Here is a 21,976-nt window from a genome sequence, read left to right on the forward strand (position 1 = left end):
CGATGTTGCAGTGGATATAGTTTGTCATATTTCACACTTTAATGATCTACTACACTCTTAGAACAAAAGGTGCCAAGTAGAACCATACAGGGTTCTTCAGTTTGTTCTCATAGGGGAACCCTTTTTGGTTCTGGGTTCTAAGTAGGTTTCTTCAATGAACCCCATGTATATGGTTCTACCTAGAACCCTCTATTGGAGGGTTCTGCCTAGAACCCTCTAAAAAGGGTTTCATCAAGAACCATTATAATATCTAACAGTTCTTCTTAGAACCGTCTACAAAGGGTTCTACCAACAACCCTTTTATCTTTGTTGAGTTCTTTCTAGAACCGTTGATGAACAGTTCCACCAGCCTTACTAGCCTTTGAAATGTAATGATTTAAGACAATACAGGGTCAACTTATAGCCTAACACAGGGGTGTCATGAATCTCCTGGTTTACAGGCCACAGCAGGACTGCAAGTCACATTATGCAAGCTTGCCAAGTGATATGTAATTCCTGTTGGAATCTAGCCAGAGTTGGCATATCCAACAAGTGAAAATGTTAATCTCCCACAATTTGCATTCAGAACAATTGAGACTACCTCACTCATCTAAACTGGAACAACCATCTCAGTAACGGGTTCAATAAAGCCAATTCTAACAGATTGGATTTGTTTAGAAAACTGTTGTTTATCTTTGTGTAGCACAACATTTATCAACCAAGCAACGCAAAAACACACATATTACAGTAAAATAAACCATTCTGAAAATCTCCCTGTGATAGAGCATGCTGGGAAATATTATACATGGTTCTATGTAGAACCCTTCTTGCCTCCCAAAGAATCCTTCATACCTTCCAAAGAATCTTCAAAGACCCCTTTCTTCCAAAAAACGGTTATCAGTATGTTAAAGGTTCTAGGTAGAACCATTTGCCTTACAAGAAACCATTTTCTTACAAAAAGGGTTCTTCTGATCAAAACGGTTCTTGGTAGAACCCTGTTCCTCTGCAAAGAACCCTTTTGGAACCCTTTTTTCTAAGAGTGTAGAGGTTGTAGTTGGCAATATCACTATTTCTTTAAATACAAGACATAAACTTTGCCAATCATCATTCTTCACATAGAATTAACGATGATGATGAGGATGACTATCAAAGTCATGTTTTTATCAAGTTGGTTTGCCTTTCAGAGATTATTGTACTAGCACTGTTGTGATGTTTGTACTAATGTTGTTGTAATGTTTGTGTCTCCTTCAGGGCAGCACAGAAGTCCCCTCACTCGCCACTGTCAGCTGTATGGATAACCCAAGCTGGGCAGGTCAGTGTGTGTGTGTGTGTGTGTGTGTGTGTGTGTGTGTGTGTGTGTGTGTGTGTGTGTGTGTGTGTGTGTGTGTGTGTGTGTGTGTGTGTGTGTGTGTGTGTGTGTGTGTGTGTGTGTGTGTGTGTGTGTGTGTGCGTGCGGGTGTGTGCACAAGTGTATGTCCTCACAGGTGTGTGATCAATAAAAATAAAACTGTGTGTGTGCGTGTGTGCCTGCCTCCACACTTGAAATCTTGTGTGTGTTTGCACCTCCCTGTGTGTGTGTGCTCCTCCCTGTGTGTGTGTGCTCCTCCCTGTGTGTGTGTGCGGCAGAGAGAGGTAATGTGCTGACTGCAGTCCTTTGGTTCTGGGCATGCCCATTAGAGCCAGCTATAAATCCTGGGCTAGCTGAGCCGAGCGCCGCTCTCACACTGTGTCAGCAGTCCGCCAATGAATGGCTATTAAATGCTACAAAAAGCCTCTTTAATTCAGCCTGCCGAGCGACATACCTCTCCCTCTCTCTCTCTCTCTCTCTCTCTCTCTCTCTCTCTCTCTCTCTCTCTCTCTCTCTCTCTCTCTCTCTCTCTCTCACTCTCTCTCACCTCTCATTTCTCCTCTCTCTCTCTGTCTCTCTCTCTGTCTCTCTCCCTCTCTCTCCCTCTCTCTCTGTCTCTCTCTCTTTCACTCTCTCTCACTCTCTCTCACTCATCTCTCTGTCTTGCTCTCCTCTCTGTAATTTCTCCTCTCTCTCTCTCTCTCTCTATCTCTCTGACCATGCTTAATTGAAAAAGAGGACTAGAAGATCCCTTCACCACCATCTGTATAAATCTCTACAGTAACAACCAGGTCATCTATTATTAATAACGCACATTAATTGCAGATTATTTACAAATAGCCACCTGGCATTTTTCGTCATACTTTAGGCCGGCTTGCAGCTGCTCTGTGTTTGCATGGGAAAAGAAGAAGGAGGGGGAGGAGAGAGAGAAGGTGATATGGGAGAGGAGATTGTGGGGGAAGGGGAGGGTTGGTACAAGGAGAGAGGGAGGGAGAGATATTGAGATGGCTCTGTGGGTGAGGGTTGGTAGGGCAGGCTGATCACTAGACTTCAATTTTGGATATTTGGAAAGGTCCTGAGAACGTCGATATATGCCTTCCTGTTGCCCTGCACTGGCACAAAGTTATGATGGTTGGCGGCAAAGTGCGCAAAGTGCGCTCTGACCACTGCTCCATGGTAGTTTACAATGTGCTAGCAAGGCGTGAGAATACCAAATCATAGCCATAACCTTAACTCAGAATTAATACCTAACCTTAACCCTTTGAGTTTTATTTTTCTCTGTAATTAACCCTGTAACCATGCAGAATGAATGCAGCAAAAATAGATGTTCATCCATAAAACTTTGAATTTCTAAGTGAAACTATTACATGTGGTTTGATAAGGAGCCATAGCTGAGAGGGAGAGAGAAGCTAGAGAATGAAAAAAGGAGGGAAAGGGAGATAGGAAGATGAGGGAGAGAGAGATGGAGGGTTGGAAGAGAGCCGTACAGTAGAGAGCCCTGGGGTCATCCTGGGCATGGTGGAACTATTTTTGATTTACACTGACATTTTGGCTATTGGTCACATTGAGTGGGAGATTAGTCACATCTCTCTGTCGCCTGTTAGCAGTGCTTTGCCCTACGAGCCTGTGGGGAAACACTTGATTCACTGACTTGGTATTTACTTTGCTGACATCGGAAATGTAAGGTCTTTGTAAGATGCTCATTCATTCTTTCCTTTTGTCATATAATAATATGCTTTCACATGGCACATTTTGGCCCGGGAAAACAGATTGTGTGTGTGTGTGTTGCATGTGTGTGCAAGCTTGCATATGTGTGTCATTGTGTTTCCAATTGCATGCAGTTGAATAAAAGTGCAGGTGATTGTTCCTCAGGAGCGACATGTCAGTCCCCCAGGGGCCCCTTCTAGTCCCCTGTCAATGGCAATCTAATCGCCGCGACAACAGATCAATCACAACCCATTTATACCGGTGGAAGTTCCTACACGGTGTTGTTTCCCTTCAGTACACGCTTGAATTAGTGGTGACTTGAGGAACTCTGCAGCTGGGAGCTTAAGAATGTCCCTGTACCCTGAAATTGCACCTGTGACACTGAGCATGTGACTAATAAACTCATCTCTGAGCAAATTCCAAAGTTGGAATAGTTAACACTTTATTACTATATATATTGGGGTGGCAGGTAGTCTAGTGGTTAGAGCGTTGGGTCAGTAACCGAAAGGTTGCTGGATTGAATCCCAGAACTGACAAGGTAAAAATCTGTTGTTCTGTCCCTGAACAAGGCAGTTAACCCACTTTCCTAGGCCGTCATTGTAATTAAGAATTTGTTCTTTACTGACTTGCCTAGTTAAATAAAGCAATGTTATTAACATTATATTGAATACGTAATATGCATAAAAATGGGAAGAAATGGGACGGTTCTACTGTACAAACTTAATATGATGAACTGAAATGACATTTACTCCAACGGGTGCCCAAAAATAGCTATTTTAGATGCATGCCTCCAATAAGCCATGCTTCCAATATTCTCATAGGCTGCCACATCTACATTATATAGTTAGGTAGGTCCTTCTTGTAAATCTTTAATAAAAAAATACAATGGTATCTATAAAGAGAGTAGGATGGTTATTTAATTACATTTTTCCAGCTGTGGGGTGTCTAAGATTATCTGATTAAATCTGAACATACTATATATTCAAGAGACATTTCAGACCCCCTCTCCTATCAGCCATGCTCATTCCTCCAAGTCTTTATTGATTGATGCCAGTGACACGGCAACGTGGTTTGTTCCTGTTGCAGTGATTTGACTCCATTCTACCCCATCACACACACACACACACACACACACGCAAGCCCCCGCACCCCCCCCCACACACACACCACACTATCTGCAGATTTCTCCCCCATTCTCCTACATCACAGATCTCCTCAACTGCTCCCCTCTCTCTCTAATTCCAATTAAGCCAGTTCCTGATTGAGGCAGTATCAGTGCTATTCAACGGCCCCCCCAGGCCAAATCAACGGCCAACATCACAATCGCACTGACACCGCTCTAATTACAAAGTTGTGTTTTTCAAAGTGGAGCTTGTTGGAAAGAGTTGGGAGTTCTTTGAAGCACGGAGAGAGCGACAAACAGAGGATACTTGGGTTGTCTAAGCAGAATGGCATCTGCTGCTCGTATTGCAATGGCCTTGATGAAGGGATGGCATGCAAAGTGTGTGTACCCAGCCAGGTCACCCATGATACAAGTCAGGATTCGACGTCCATCCATGCCTGAGGACGTCGGGAGATGATGTGGAAACTGGCCACTAGGGACAACAGTGAGCACTGTTACCTTCAAGTAGGTTTGGGGTTGGCTAGGGGGATGGGGTATCGGGGTAGGCATCTGCATCTTACTTCAAATGTTGCAAGTTCAAATGTTGCAAGTTCAAATCCAGCAACAGGAAGTCAATTTTTGTTTTAAGGGTATCCCGAATCTTAACCATTCAGCGTTAATGCCTAACCTTAAGATTTCGGAGTTAATGCCTAAACCTAACCCTAACCTTAGTTAGTGGTGCACTATAATGGGAATATGGAGCCATATGGAATGCATTATGTAGGCTTGTCAATTGTTAGAACAATCTGAAGGACAATCAGAGAAATACAAACCCCTGGAATCACAGAGTTCACTATCAAGCAAAATACTGTATATCAATTGCAACAAGCACATCATTGCATCAAGCTCTAAAATAAGCATTTATATGGTTGTAGAGTGGTGCTTATTCAAGGTCCAGAGTGCTGGAATCTTCTAATATAATGCTGTGTTTAGGCCCCCGGCATGGAAATATTACCAATTTGTGTGTGCAATGCCAACTCTGCAATACACTGTCTACAATTGGCTCTGTAGTAGGTCATTACTCCTCTGCCGGAGAGGCTAAAAGCATCCCCACTACTGATTCACACTTCATCCCTCTTTCATGCTCATCACACTCTCCTCCATTTCCCTCTCTCTCTCTCCAGCCTTTTCTCTGTAATTGTTATGGGATTCGTGTGAGTGTTAAATGCTAATTAGATGCACTGGACATCACCTTACCAAAACACAGTGTCAAATCAAATCAAGTGACATTTTATTGGTCACATACACATGGTTAGCAGATGTTATTGTGTAGCAAAACACTTGGGCTTCTATTTCCGACAATGTAGCAATATCTAACAATTAATCTCATAATTCCACAACATCTATCTACCACACACAAATCTAAGTAAAGGGATGGAAAAAGTATATGAACATATATGTGGATGGGCCATGAGCGACCAGCATAGACGAGATGCAATAGATGGTACAAAATACAGTATATACATGGGTAATGCAAGATATGTAAACATCATTATTAAAGTGGCATTAATAAAGTGACTAGTGGTCCATTGATCCATTGGCCAATGATTTCAAGTCTGTATGTAGGCAGCAGCCTCTCTGTGTTAGTGATGGCTGTTTAACAGTCTGATGGCCTTGAGATAGAAGTTATTTTTCAGTCTCTCGGTCACAGCTTTGATGCACCTCTACTGACCTCGCCTTCTGGATGCTAGCAGGGTGAACAGGCAATGGCTCAGGTGGTTGTTGTCCTTGATGATCTTTTTGGCCTTCCTTTGACATCGGGTGCTGTAGGTGTCCTGAAGGGCAAGTATTTTGTCCCCGGTGATGCGTTGTGCAGACCGCACCACCCTCTGGAGAGCCATGCAGTTGTTGGCGGAACAGTTGCCGTACCAGGTGGTGATACAGCCCGACAGGCTCAATTGTGCATCTGTAGAAGTTTGTGAGGGTTTTAGGTGACAAATCAAATTTCTTCAGCTTCCTGAGGTTGAAGAGGCGCTGTTGCGCCATATTCACCACACTGTCTGTGTGGATGGACCATCTTAGTTTGTCAGTGATGTGTATGCCGAGGAACTTGAAACTTTCCACCTTCTCCACTGCTGTCCCATCGATGTGGATAGGGGGGTGCACCCTCTGCTGTTTCCTGAAGTCCATTATCATCTCCTTTGATTTGTTGAAATTGAGTGAGAGGTTGTTTTCCTGACACCACACTCCGAGTGCCCCCTCCTCCTCCCTGTTGGTGAGCAAGCCTGCTACTGTTGTGTCGTCTGCAAACTTGATGATTGAGTTGGAGGCGTGCATGGCCAGCCATCATGGGTAAACAGGGAGTACAGGAGGGGGGCGGAGTACGCACCCTTGTGGGGTGCCAGTGTTGAGGATCAGCGAAGTGGAGATGTTGTTTCCTACATTCACCACCTGGGGGCGGCCTGTCAGAATGTCAAGGACCCAATCGCAGAGGGTGTGGTTGAGACCCAGGGCCTCAAGCTTAATGATGAGTTTGGAGAGTACTATGGTGTTGGATGCTGAGCAATAGTCAATGAACAGCATTCTTAAATAGATATTCCTCTTGTCCAGATGGGATAGGGCAGTGTGCAGTGTGATGGCGATTGTATTATCCACTATCCTCCCTCCCCATTCCACCATTATTCTACCACTGTTTATCAGTGTTAATAATGCATCATTCTTAACAACCAGCTCTGTATGGCTGTGGTAGCTATTATCATTAAGACTAGCTGTGAATTATTAATATGCTGAAAATAAACTTGTTAGGGCCTTAGGAACATTAACAAAACAACAGTCATGAGAGCTGGACCAGTCGGAAATGAGCAATCAACGTAACTGGGGCAGTTTGTATTCGTTTGTACATCTGGGGACCAATCAACACTCAAAATTCATTTCGGAGAAGACATCTTGATTGGATGCAGTGATAGATAGTGTTAGTTGATGGTCCTTTTAAAACTAACAGGATATGTGTTTTATTAAGCACCACATTCATCAATGCTGTAATGGTGTTACTTTCAACCAGGTCACTCGTGATACAAGTCAGTATTCGACGTCCATCCATGTCAAAATCAAATCAAATCAAATTATATTTGTCACATACACATGGTAAGCAGATGTTAATGCGAGTGTAGCGAAATGCTTGTGCTTCTAGTTCCGACAATGCAGTAATAACCAACAAGTAATCTAGCTAACAATTCCAAAACCACTACCTTATAGACACAAGTGTAAGGGGATAAAGAATTTGTACATAAAGATATATGAATGAGTGATGGTACAGAGCGGCATAGGCAAGATACAGTAGATGGTATCGAGTACAGTATATACATATGAGATGAGTATGTAAACAAAGTGGCATAGTTAAAGTGGCTAGTGATACATGTATTACATAAAGATGCAGAAGATGATATAGAGTACAGTATATACATATGAGATGAATAATGTAGGGTATGTAAACATTATATTAGGTAGCATTGTTTAAAGTGGCTAATGATATATTTTACATCATTTCCCATCAATTCCCATTATTAAAGTGGCTGGAGTTGAGTCAGTGTGTTGGCAGCAGCCACTCACTGTTAGTGGTGGCTGTTTAACAGTCTGATGGCCTTGAGATGGAAGCTGTTTTTCAGTCTCTCGGCCCTAGCTTTGATGCACCTGTACTGACCTCGCCTTCTGGATGATAGCGTGGTGAACAGGCATTGGCTCGGGTAGTTGTTGTCCTTGATGATCTTTATGGCCTTCCTGTGACATCGGGTGGTGTAGGTGTCCTGGAGTGTCCCCAGTGTTGAGGATCAGCGGGGTGGAGATGTTGTTGCCTACCCTCACCACCTGGGGGTGGCCCGTCAGGAAGTCCAGTACCCAGTTGCACAGGGCGGGGTCGAGACCCAGGGTCTCGAGCTTGATGACGAGCTTGGAGGGTACTAACTATGGTGTTAAATGCCGAGGTGTAGTCGATGAACAGCATTCTCACATAGGTATTCCTCTTGTCCATTTGGGTTAGGGCAGTGTGCAGTGTGGTTGAGATTGCATCGTCTGTGGACCTATTTGGGCGGTAAGCAAATTGGAGTGGGTCTAGGGTGTCAGGTCGGGTGGAGGTGATACGATCCTTGAGTAGTCTCTCAAAGCACTTCAAGATGACGGAAGTGAGTGCTACGGGGCGGTAGTCATTTAGCTCAGTTAGCTTAGCTTTCTTGGGAACAGGAACAATGGTGGCCCTCTTGAAGCATGTGGGAACAACAGACTGGGATAGGGATTGATTGAATATGTCCGTAAACACACCAGCCAGCTGGTCTGCGCATGCTCTGTCTGGGCCTGCAGCCTTGCGAGGGTTAACACGTTTAAATGTTTTCCTCACGTTGGCTGCAGTGAAAGAGAGTCTGCATGTTTTGGTTGCGGGTCGTGTCAGTGGCACTGTATTGTCCTCAAAGCGGGCAAAAAAGTTATTTAGTCTGCCTGGGAACAAGACATCCTGGTCCGTGACGGGGCTGGTTTTCTTTTTTTTGTAATCCGTGATTGACTGTAGACCCTGCCACATACCTCTTGTGTCTGAGCCGTTGAATTGAGATTCTACTTTGTCTCTATACTGACGCTGAGCTTGTTTGATTGCCTTGCGGAGGGAATAGCTACACTGTTTGTAATCGGTCATGTTACCAGACACCTTGCCCTGATTAAAAGCAGTGGTTCGCGCTTTCAGTTTCACGCGAATGCTGCCATCAATCCACGGTTTCTGGTTTGGGAATGTTTTAATCGTTGCTATGGGAACGACATATTCAACGCACATTCTAATGAACTCGCTCACCGAATCAGCGTATTCGTCAATGTTGTTGTTTGATGCAATACGAAACATATCCCAGTCCACGTGATGGAAGCAGTCTTGGAGTGTGGAATCAGATTGGTCGGACCAGTGTTGAACAGACCTCAGCGAGGGAGCTTCTTGTTTTAGTTTCTGTCTGTACCCAGGGAGCAACAAAATGGAGTCGTGGTCAGCTTTTCCGAAAGGAGAGGGGGCAGGGCCTTATATGCGTCGCGGAAGTTAGAATAGCAATGATCCAAGGTTTTTCCAGCACTGGTTGCGCAATCGATATGCTGATACAATTTGGGGAGTCTTGTTTTCAGATGAGCCTTGTTAAAATCTCCAGCTTCAATGAATGCAGCCTCAGGATATATGGATTCCAGTTTGCAAATAGTCAAATAAAGTTCGTTCAGAGCCATCGATGTGTTTGCTTGGGGAGGAATATATACGGCTGTGATTATAATCGAAGAGAAAATCTCGGTAGATAATGTGGTTGACATTTGATTGTGAGGAATTCTAAATCAGGTGAACAGAAGGACTTGAGTTCCTGTATGTTGTTGTGACCACACCACGTCTCGTTAACCATGAAGCATACGCCCCCGCCCCTCTTCTTACCAGAAAGATGTTTGTTTCTGTTGGCGCGATGCGTGGAGAAACAAGCTGGCTGCACCGACTCCGATAGCATCTCTCCAGTGAGCCATGTTTCCGTGAAGCAAAGAATGTTACAGTCTCTGATGTCCCTCTGGAATGCTACCCTTGCTTAGATTTCATCAACCTTGTTGTCAAGAGACTGGACATTGGCGAGAAGTATGCTAGGGAGTGGTGCACGATGTGCCCGTCTCCGGAGTCTGACCAGAAGACCGCCTCGTTTCCCTCTTTTTCGAAGTCGTTTTTTGGGTCGCCGGATGGGATCCATTCCGTTGTCCTGGGTGAAAGGCAGAACACAGGATCTGCTTCGCGAAAGTCATATTCTTGGTCGTACTGATGGTGAGTTGACGCTGCTCTTATATTCAGTAGTTCTTCTCGACTGTATGTAATGAAACCTAAGATGACCTGGGGTACCAATGTAAGAAATAACACGTAAAAAAACAAAAAACTGCATAGTTTCCTAGGAACGCGAAGCGAGGCGCCGGAACTAACTTCTGAGGACGTCTGGAGATTATGCCACTAGGGGCAACAGTGAGAGCTGTTACCATCAAGTAGGTTTCGGTTTTGCTTGGGCGTTGTGGAAGGGCGTAAGTATCTGCCTCTTATTCCAAGTTTTGAATCGAGTGATAGAAAGTTGTTTTGATCTTGTTATTTTAAGCCTATCTCAAACCTTAACTTTAACCTTAAACATTCGGAGTTAATGCCTAAACGTAACCTTCAACACTTCAAAATTTGACGTTTGGAACAACTTTGAAATTTGATGTTTGAGGAACATGGATGAACATCTAGCTGGTAGGTTACTATACATGTTGTCCATCTTTAAATCCCTTTGTGTAGCAAACACTTTAATCTAAGATGAGTGTATAGTGCTAGCCAATTCCCTTGAATAACACAACAGTGTCCCGTATCTACAACACTAATGCTTGAGTTGAGTGCATAGGGGTCAGTACAATCATTAATGAGTGAAACCACAAGTAATGACATAATATATCGGATATTGGGGTTAGCACACACATGCATATGCAAGCACACACACACACACACACACACACACACACACACACACACACACACACACACACACACACACACACACACACACACACACACACACACACACACACACACACACACACACACACACACAGCCCAGCTGGGGGTACACCAACTAGTGATGACAGTCTCACATCAGAATTAGACATTCATCCATGTTTCTCAAACCTCGATTTCGAAGTTGTTGCATACAGTCAAATGTAGAAGTGTTTAAGGTTAAGTGTAGGCAATAAAGGAAAACTCCACCCCAAAAGCTATATTTTACTGTTTGTTTCATTATTCCATTGTTGACATAGTCCCAAAAGGTCTTGCTTGTCAGCAATCAAGTTTTCATGATATCGAACTTTCAAATCCAGAAATCGTCACTGTATGATACATTTTGCATCATATGATGCAGTGTTTTGTGTCATATGATGCAAAATGTATCATATGGTGATGATATCTGTATTTAGAAAGTAAATATAGGTTTTAAGACCCTATGGGACCTGTTCAAAAGTAGTGCACTTTTAACGGGAATAATGTGGCTTTTAGATCGCAGCCTGGTCTCATTCTCTGGTCTCCCATAGTGTGACCAGCAGGTGGTACCAAACATTTATCTTTTCTCTCATCCTCTTCCTCTCTCGCTCTCGCTCGCTCGCTCACGCACACAAACACACACAAACACACACAAACACACACACACACAAGTCTTTTGTGATCGTGCATATTTTCAATCAAATACAGTAAAATGCTGAAACTGCTTGTTAAAATCTGCTCTCACCTGTTTAATGACCTATGCAGAAATGAAGTAATAAAAATGTGTGGGTTCGTGTGCATGTGTGGATGTATATGCACTGTAAAAACAAATAGATATATTTGTTGGGACTTAAAGGTCATGAACAGTCAATCATGTTTTTCATGATATTGGATGATAATTTGAAGGAAACCAGATCAAAGTATGAAAAAATACTGTTGCCTCTACGTTGATAACGTTTGATCATAAAGTTACTGGTCTCCTCGCCAAAGTCAAACACTTGGAATCATTATTAAGGGTAAGTCGTATTTCCAGAGGGGCATGGTTTATATAGCAAATATATTTCAAGTTTACCCTTATTAATCTATGGCAAAGATATATTTCCCCTTTCATCTGTGTCTGGCGTGAGATAGTTACTGGCTGACTAGGTCTTCAGCCAGCATGGAACAAAATGGGAGGGTTGCTCAAAAATCTGACACAGTTGTCATGTCAACACATCCGTTAGTGCTGCTGTGAACCGCATCATAAGAGACATGACAAACAGGAGATGTATAAAAATATATATATAATTGATGCAATTTTGATATCTGAGTTGCTTTGTGTTTCACCAAATGTGCTTGATATGATTTTACTGCTTCCACCGCTCACTGCATCCAAGTTGCTTGACATGGGCGTTTCAAAGAGCTGTCAGTCAAGGCAAGCTCATGAATATATGCTCCCTGCCCACTCAGCTAGTCTTTTCAAACTTTCTGGCACGGTAGCCATGAGATAAAAGTACTTTTCAGAATGAATGTTCAGGACCTTTAAAAAAAAGTATGTAACCTGGCTGCCTTAAAATGTCATATGAAGTATTACAAGATTTTGTGTTGAGTTAATTTTAACTTAACCTCGTAAAGTCAGTGGAACTGACAAATTTGCATATAATAACTTGAGTGAACTGCATACTTTTAGTCAAATCAATGTGGTTTTACTTAATTGTCCTAACAAAGCTATTCAAGTTGTTTTGACAAATTAGTGGAGAGGACAAGTTTTTGATCGTCAGAAAATCTAAACTTGTAGTTTTCTTTAACCTGGATGCCTTACTTCCTGTACACTCGCAATGACTACTTTGAAAATAACACATTTCAGAACTGACTAAGTCTTTGAAATGATATAATAGAGATCACAGTAGGGAACATTATGTTCCTATCTGTCTCTTGCTCATGTCTCTGATGTTTCACCATTTTCAAAACTGGCAGTGCACTTAGTTGTGTCAACCAACCAACAGGTCGACCTGACTCCCAAATGGATGGGCCTATGCCCTCTCAGGCCACCCATAGCTGCACCTCCGCACGCACACCTGCCCAATCATGTGAACTTCATAGATTAGGGCCTAATTTATTCATTTAAATTGACAGATTTCCTTATATGAACTTTAACCTAGCAAAATCAGTATATTAACATGTTGGGTATTATTCTAATGAGGTCTACCACCCAAAATAAGTTGAAGTCATCTGAACTTGAAATGATGTTTGAGTGTGTGCATGTGCGTGTATGCGCGTGTGTAAAAAAGAAGAAGCTCTCTCTCTCCCCTCGCTATCCTTATTTTCTCATTCATCATGTTGACACCGGCACGGCTGCTTTTGTGAAATTGAGAAAAATGTTTAAGTCAGCTTTTCTCTCTCTCTCCTTGCCCCTCTTAGTGTGCGTGCTTGAGTGTGTGTTGTGTGTGTGCTGATTGAAGTTTTCTTGCATGAATACTGTACATGTTGACGTATATATGAGATCTGGTGGTGGAATAGACTCAGGTTTCCCAAACGTCACCAGAAACTATACTAGTGTGTGTGAGTTTGTGTGTGAAAATATAAAGTTGACTCATTCCCCAAACTTTGTAGCCAGTCCAACATCTCTGTGTTATTATCTATTGTCTCTCATCTTAGGGGAAATGGGAAAACTGTGGGACATTAACAGACACACACTCAAGCTCTCACACACACACACACACACACACACACACACACACACACACACACACACACACACACACACACACACACACACACACACACACACACACACACACACACACACACACACACACACACACACACAAACACAAACACACAACGACAACATGTTCATCTCCTTCTGTGTCAAATGCACTTAGCCCTAACACAAGCACAAAGACAACTGTTCATCTGTTCTGTCAAATGCAGTAGCCCTAATGTAGCTGGAAGAGGCTGTGTGTGTGTGTGTGTGTGTGTGTGTGTGTGTGTGTGTGTGTGTGTGTGTGTGTGTGTGTGTGTGTGTGTGTGTGTGTGTGTGTGTGTGTGTGTGTGTGTGTGTGTGTGTGTGTGTGTGTGTGTGTAATGACTCCGCTCTCTGCTATATGGGGAATCCAGAATGCAGCGGAGTCAATTAGATTGTGATAATACAGAGGTTTCTGTGTCCCTGTGGTGATGTCAGTAAGCAACAGGAGAACAACAGGTTACACTATGATTGAAAAGTGCTTGTGTGTGTGTATGTGTGTCAGTAATATAATCGCTGTTTGGTTGTGTGTATGAGTGTAATTTAGCTTTAATAAAAAAAGGGTTCCCTTTGGATGAGTAATGGTGTTTCCTGGATATGTCTTCCGTCATTGAGGTGTGTGTGTGTGTTTATGTGTCTCCGAGGTGTGCCACTGGCCTAATCAAACCCCGGGATTTACTAGATGTATGTATTAGAATGTAATTTAGTGTTCAAACCCTTTGAGTTGAGAAACCTCTGGAAGTGTTGGGAATTTATTGGGAGTTTTTTCTCCAATCAGTAGCTTCATTGTGCATTGTAAACTGAGTACAAATCACTCTGAAAGGCAGGCACACTGTCCGCATACATATTAAGTGCAATGGGTTTCCTCAAACGTTTTGAGTGATGACAGCACATTGCACTACACTGTAAACCCCAATGTGCTGTCATTACTCAAAACGTTTGAAGAATCCCGTAGCCTTAATATATTTAGTGTAGTTTTTAAAGTGATTTTGTGGTCATTACTCAAACCAATATCACTGTGACCCTGTAGGGCAAGGGTGGGAAATTCCAGTCCTCAAGGGCCTGATTGGTGTAACAGTTTTGCCCCAGCTCCAGCTAACACACCTGACTCCAATAATCAACTAATCATGATCTTCAGATTAGAATGCAATTTGATTAATCAACTGTGTTTGCTGGAGATGGAGAAAATGTGTGACACCAATCTGGCCCTCAAGGACTGGAGTTGCCCACCCCTGCTGTATGTGGTCCAGATTTGAGTTGTATCTGTTGTGGCTGTTCCGGAGTTCTAAATTGAGCAGCTGCTGAAAAATGAGCTCCTGTATATATTGAGATTTAAATGGTTTTTTAGAGTGAAGTACATCGAAAAAATCAAGAGAAAACTGCAAGACTCAATAGAAGACAAAACAAGGAACAAACCAAAAAAGACAGGCTTTTGAAAAAGTAACTATTTTTCATAAAATTGTACAGTTATCTTAGCTAGCTGAATTGCTAGCAGAATTGTTTACTTGTTGCTAAGCAGTTGCTAGGGACTCTCCTGGAAGAAGCTAGCTAGCTTACAAAGAATAACAACAAAAAATATCTAGTTAACAGAAGAAAGGAAGACAAAATAAGGACAAAAGAAGGACAGAAGAAAAAGGAAAAGAAAGAGGACAACAAAGTGAAACAGTCAGCACTTCTATTGCAACTTCATATTTCGTCGTCCTAACGTAGTCTACACTGCTATCTGCCCAGCAGCTAGCCAGCTAGCAAACGTCCACCGTCTACCGAATAGCAGCACTGTAGAAACTATTACACTCAACTGAACGACTTGATTAGTGTAGTGTTAGCTAGCTACATAGTTGTCTTTGCTGTCTTCGTATCCAAGATAATTGTGTAGTTTAGAGCGTGTAGTCTTAGAGTGATTATCTTAATTTACCGAGGTTAGCTAGCCAGCTATTTGTCGTCCTTAACGTAGGAGACACTGCTAGCAAGCCAACAGCTAGCCAACGTCTACTGAATAGAACTTCCGCACTCAACAACCCAGTCGCATTCCGCTTCGCTCCACAGGTAGTATCACATTTTCATTTCATTTCATTACAGCACAACGGTTTGATTTGTTTGATCGTAGCTAGCTACATAGCTAGCTACATAGCCGTCTGTGTATCAAAGATAATTGTGTAGTCTAGAGCGATTTTCTAGGTTAGCTAGCCAGCTATTGTCGTTCTTTTAACGCAACGTAACGTAATCAACACTGCTAGCTAGCCAGCTAGCCCCCGAATAGCAGCACTGTAGAAACTATTACACTCATCGGAACGACTTGATTAGTGTAGTGTCAACAACGCAGCCACTGCCAGCTAGCCTACAAAGTCAACAACGCAGCCACTGCCAGCTAGCCTACTTCAGCAGTACTGTATCATTTTAATCATTTTAGTCAATAAGATTCTTGCTACGTAAGCTTAACTTTCTGAACATTCGAGACGTGTAGTCCACTTGTCATTCCAATCTCCTTGCATTAGCGTAGCCTCTTCTGTAGCCTGTCAACTATGTGTCTGTCTATCCCTGTTCTCTCCTCTCTGCACAGACCATACAAACGCTCCGCACCGCGTGGCCGCGGCCACCCTAATCTGGTGGTCCCAGCGCGCACGACCCACGTGGAGTTCCAGGTCTCCGGTAGCCTCTGGAACTGCCGATCTGCGGCCAACAAGGCAGAGTTCATCTCAGCCTATGCCTCCCTCCAGTCCCTCAACTTCTTGGCACTGACGGAAACATGGATCACCACAGATAACACTGCTACTCCTACTGCTCTCTCTTCGTCCGCCCACGTGTTCTCGCACACCCCAAGAGCTTCTGGTCAGCGGGGTGGTGGCACCGGGATCCTCATCTCTCCCAAGTGGTCATTCTCTCTTTCTCCCCTTACCCATCTGTCTATCGCCTCCTTTGAAGTTCATGCTGTCACAGTTACCAGCCCTTTCAAGATTAACATCCTTATCATTTATCACCCTCCAGGTCCCCTCGGAGAGTTCATCAATGAGCTTGATGCCTTGATAAGCTCCTTTCCTGAGGACGGCTCACCTCTCACAGTTCTGGGCGACTTTAACCTCCCCACGTCTACCTTTGACTCATTCCTCTCTGCCTCCTTCTTTCCACTCCTCTCCTCTTTTGACCTCACCCTCTCACTTTCCCCCCCTACTCACAAGGCAGGCAATACGCTCGACCTCATCTTTACTAGATGCTGTTCTTCCACTAACCTCATTGCAACTCCCCTCCAAGTCTCCGACCACTACCTTGTATCCTTTTCCCTCTCGCTCTCATCCAACACTTCCCACACTGCCCCTACTCGGATGGTATCGCGCCGTCCCAACCTTCGCTCTCTCTCCCCCGCTACTCTCTCCTCTTCCATCCTATCATCTCTTCCCTCTGCTCAAACCTTCTCCAACCTATCTCCTGATTCTGCCTCCTCAACCCTCCTCTCCTCCCTTTCTGCATCCTTTGACTCTCTATGTCCCCTATCCTCCAGGCCGGCTCGGTCCTCCCCTCCCGCTCCGTGGCTCGACGACTCATTGCGAGCTCACAGAACAGGGCTCCGGGCAGCCGAGCGGAAATGGAGGAAAACTCGCCTCCCTGCGGACCTGGCATCCTTTCACTCCCTCCTCTCTACATTTTCCTCCTCTGTCTCTGCTGCTAAAACAACTTTCTACCACTCTAAATTCCAAGCATCTGCCTCTAACCCTAGGAAGCTCTTTGCCACCTTCTCCTCCCTCCTGAATCCTCCTCCCCCTCCCCCCCTCCTCCCTCTCTGCAGATGACTTCGACAACCATTTTGAAAAGAAGGTCGACGACATCCGATCATCGTTTGCTAAGTCAAACGACACCACTGGTTCTGCTCACACTGCCCTACCCTGTGCTCTGACCTCTTTCTCCCCTCTCTCTCCAGATGAAATCTCGCGTCTTGTGACGGCCGGCCGCCCAACAACCTGCCCGCTTGACCCTATCCCCTCCTCTCTTCTCCAGACCATTTCCGGAGACCTTCTCCCTTACCTCACCTCGCTCATCAACTCATCCCTGACCGCTGGCTACGTCCCTTCCGTCTTCAAGAGTGCGAGAGTTGCACCCCTTCTGAAAAAACCTACACTCGATCCCTCCGATGTCATCAACTACAGACCAGTATCCCTTCTCTCTTTTCTCTCCAAAACTCTTGAACGTGCCGTCCTTGGCCAGCTCTCCCGCTATCTCTCTCAGAATGACCTTCTTGATCCAAATCAGTCAGGTTTCAAGACTAGTCATTCAACTGAGACTGCTCTTCTCTGTATCACGGAGGCGCTCCGCACTGCTAAAGCTAACTCTCTCTCCTCTGCTCTCATCCTTCTAGACCTATCGGCTGCCTTCGATACTGTGAACCATCAGATCCTCCTCTCCACCCTCTCCGAGTTGGGCATCTCCGGCGCGGCCCACGCTTGGATTGCGTCCTACCTGACAGGTCGCTCCTACCAGGTGGCGTGGCGAGAATCTGTCTCCTCACCACGCGCTCTCACCACTGGTGTCCCCCAGGGCTCTGTTCTAGGCCCTCTCCTATTCTCGCTATACACCAAGTCACTTGGCTCTGTCATAACCTCACATGGTCTCTCCTATCATTGCTATGCAGACGACACACATCCGCAGAGTACGACCCTGCCTCACACAGGATGCGGCGCAGGTCCTAATCCAGGCACTTGTCATCTCCCGTCTGGATTACTGCAACTCGCTGTTGGCTGAGCTCCCTGCCTGTGCCATTAAACCCCTACAACTCATCCAGAACGCCGCAGCCCGTCTGGTGTTCAACCTTCCCAAGTTCTCTCACGTCACCCCGCTCCTCCGCTCTCTCCACTGGCTTCCAGTTGAAGCTCGCATCCGCTACAAGACCATGGTGCTTGCCTACGGAGCTGTGAGGGGAACGGCACCTCAGTACCTCCAGGCTCTGATCAGGCCCTACACCCAAACAAGGGCACTGCGTTCATCCACCTCTGGCCTGCTCGCCTCCCTACCACTGAGGAAGTACAGCTCCCGCTCAGCCCAGTCAAAACTGTTCGCTGCTCTGGCCCCCAATGTTGGAACAAACTCCCTCACGACGCCAGGACAGCGGAGTCAATCACCACCTTCCGGAGACACCTGAAACCCCACCTCTTTAAGGAATACCTAGGATAGGATAAAGTAATCCTTCTCACCCCCCTTAAAAGATTTAGATGCACTATTGTAAAGTGGCTGTTCCACTGGATGTCATAAGGTGAATGCACCAATTTGTAAGTCGCTCTGGATAAGAGCGTCTGCTAGATGACTTAAATGTAATGTAAATGTATTACTTCTTCACCTCTTCCTCGTCCTCCTCTAGTTCTCACCCCTCTTACTCTATGACCAATAATGGCCTCCATTGTTGTCCAAACCAATTGTTTACCCGTGGCCTATTTATAGTGCTCAAGCTTTGATTTGTTAGTGAACTTACTATCGAAAAGTGTTTTCATGTGTCAATGTCGAAAGGCAATTGGCGAAATAGTGTAGCAATGTAAAGACCAATGTTTACAGTTTTGCTTGAAGTGTGTCACAAACTGAGTGTAAAGCATAGAATGTGCATTCAGTTTAGCACACTTGGTAAATGCATTGGCTACAAGTGTTAATAATGGTTTCAGAGATAGTGCTTCAAGACAAACTGTTAGTGTTTAAGCATTCAGAAAAAAACTGTAATACAGTATATAATGCTGTACCTGATCATACTCGGCCCACAGTTGTTTCACCCGGTTGTTGTTTCTCTCAAAAGGCACCAGGTAAATGTGTTTTATAGATACCTGGTACCTCTTCAAAAGGCGGGTGATTGTTGGGGGGCTGATGGATGCCACATTGGCAAAGGTGTCATCATTCTCATCAATGGCCAGCTTTATTTCGGACAGCCCTATGTCATACCCGGCCCTCACCATTTCTACCACAGCCCACTCAGACTGGTCAGTCAGCACATGACCACTGCCACCACCATGGGGTCTTCTGTCAATTCTGAGAGCAGAACCAATAGATCATACTGTAAGAATACTGTATGTTTTGTGAATCTACATGTATTACAATATGTATTTTACTATAAATATAATGGTAAAGCATAGTCCATATCCTGCAAGGGTAAAGCATACTGCATATCCTGCAAGGGTAAAGCATACTGCATATCCTGCAAGATTTTTTCAGATTGGGATGAACTAATCTGGCAGCCTCTGCCGTGGTAAGGCCTTTGTTTACCACATGGTCAACGACGGCGGGCCGGACTTCATTAGGCACAACAGTTCCCTGCCATCTGTCTCCCTCTGATGTCCACCTCTTAGATGGGGCCCATGCCCACCTCTTTGACCTCTTTGATGGGGCCCATGCCCACCTCTTTGACAGTGCCCATGCCCACCTCTTTGACGGGGCCCATGCCCACCTCTTTGACCTCTTTGATGGGGCCCATGCCCACCTCTTTGACAGTGCCCATGCCCACCTCTTTGACAGGGCCCATGCCCAACTCTTTGACCTCTTTGATGGGGCCCATGCCCACTTCTTTGACATGGCCCATGCCCACCTCTTTGACCTCTTTGACAGGGCCCACGCCCACCTCTTTGACAGGGCCCACGCCCACCTCTTTGACCTCTTTGACAGGGCCCACGCCCATCTCTTTGACCTCTTTGACGGGGCCCATGCCCACCTCTTTGACCTCTTTGATGGGGCTCATGCCCACCTCTTTGACATGGCCCATGCCCACCTCTTTGACCTCTTTGTCAAGGCCCACGCCCACCTCTTTGACGGGGCCCACGCCCACCTCTTTGACCTTTTTAATGGGGCCCACGCCCACCTCTTTGACCTTTTTGATGGGGCCCATGCCCACCTCTTTGACGGGGCCCATGCCCACCTCTTTGACATGGCCCACACCCAACTCTTTGACAGGGCCCACGCCCACCTCTTTGATCTCTTTGACGGGGCCCACGCCCACCTCTTTGACCTCTTTGACGTGGCCCATGCCCACCTCTCTGACAGGGCCCACGCCCACCTCTTTGATGGGGCCCACGCCCACCTCTTTGACCTCTCTGACGGGGCCCATGCCCACCTCTCTGATGGGGCCCATGCCCACCTCTCTGACGGGGCCCATGCCCACCTCTCTGACGGGGCCCATGCCCACCTCTTTGACGGGGCCCATGCCCACCTCTCTGACGGGGCCCATGCCCACCTCTCTGACGGGGCCCATGCCCACCTCTCTGACGGGGCCCATGCCCACCTCTTTGACGGGGCCCATGCCCACCTCTCTGACGGGGCCCATGCCCACCTCTCTGACGGGGCCCATGCCCACCTCTTTGACGGGCCCATGCCCACCTCTCTGACGGGGCCCATGCCCACCTCTCTGACGGGGCCCATGCCCACCTCTTTGACCGGGCCCATGCCCACCTCTTTGACAGGGCCCATGCCCACCTCTCTGACGGGCTCCTTTGATTTCTTTCTTTCTTTCTTTCTTGAAAGACATTCACACACAGCTCCTTTTTATATGGTGACCAATTATGGTTACCATTCAAATAGCAAGTGAAATGAATTAGCAATATGCAAGAGTCATTATGTATGGTTATCATGTATCATACGTGTAATTTAGATGTTTATACTTTGCAATCACACATTTGATTCCTGTAGTTCTCAAAATCCATATATAGTAGACAAACCATTTTAAAATCTGTAGGTTTACCAAACGTTTAAGTGATTAACCATTAGGTACAGTGGATTACATTCATTTAAACAAATGAGAAATGAATCACATGACAAGTTTAGTGAGTATTGCATTTTGAAAGGCAAATACTTTCTATAAAACGATATTTCTAAATGAAAAACTGATTAGATTTAGTGAAAAAGTTAGTGTGATTTTGTGTGTTGAACTTGTGCTTAAAGTTGGAAAAAAAATGTGTTTTTGATGATCTGTTTTGAGTTTTGTACAAAGAATTGTGACATTTTACCACATACTTGTGAAAATAGTTCCAAAGCGAGTATGATGGGTAAAACGTGAATTTGTTATAACAACTTGAACTTCTTTAGTTGATGGGACTTGTCATTTAGTGTTGAGTCAATACCACAAACATTTTATGTAACAATGACTTTTCATTGACTTTGAGTTCAACTTAATAGAAACATTTGAGTGAAAAAAAATGCCTTGGGGTTTACAGTGCTGTGTGTGTGTGCGCACATTCGCGCGTGCGTGCGGGTTCATGTGTGCATGTGTTTGTGTGTCTGTTCCTGTGTGTGTGGCCTGATTGCTTGACTCAATCCCCCCTCTCTTCTCCCCTCTGACCGTTATCCTAAGGGATGTTGATTAGGCTTTGTTAGGTCCTGCTTAATCTTCATTAAAGATTTAACTCGAGAAAACCCACTGGAGAAATTCACCAATTAAATATTGAACTAGAGATAACTCCTATCTGTGACTTCCACCTTTACTGAAAGCTTAGGGCCACTCTGGCGCTCTGTCTCTCTCTCTCCCTTTGAGGTCATATATACACTGCTCTCTACAGGAGAGGACGTTAAAATGGATCACCTCTCATTTCTCTGTCCTGTCCAACGATATCACACGCA

General features: G+C 45.0%; 1 protein-coding gene across 4 annotated transcripts in view; it reads left to right on the top strand.

Moving 5' to 3' along the window:
• LOC118361047 (RNA binding protein fox-1 homolog 3-like) overlaps positions 1-21,976 on the top strand; it is an 886,398-nt gene that overhangs the window by 422,455 nt on the left and 441,967 nt on the right. For all 4 annotated transcript variants that reach the window (XM_052473505.1, XM_052473504.1, XM_052473533.1 and 1 more), the window contains one exon: positions 1,231-1,291. In XM_052473505.1, the coding sequence (XP_052329465.1) occupies positions 1,270-1,291 (22 nt within the window). In that variant the 5' untranslated portion in view covers positions 1,231-1,269. The remainder of the gene's footprint in view (positions 1-1,230; positions 1,292-21,976) is intronic.

Source organism: Oncorhynchus keta, chromosome 2 (genome assembly GCF_023373465.1).
Source record: "Oncorhynchus keta strain PuntledgeMale-10-30-2019 chromosome 2, Oket_V2, whole genome shotgun sequence".
Lineage (NCBI taxonomy): Eukaryota > Metazoa > Chordata > Actinopteri > Salmoniformes > Salmonidae > Oncorhynchus > Oncorhynchus keta.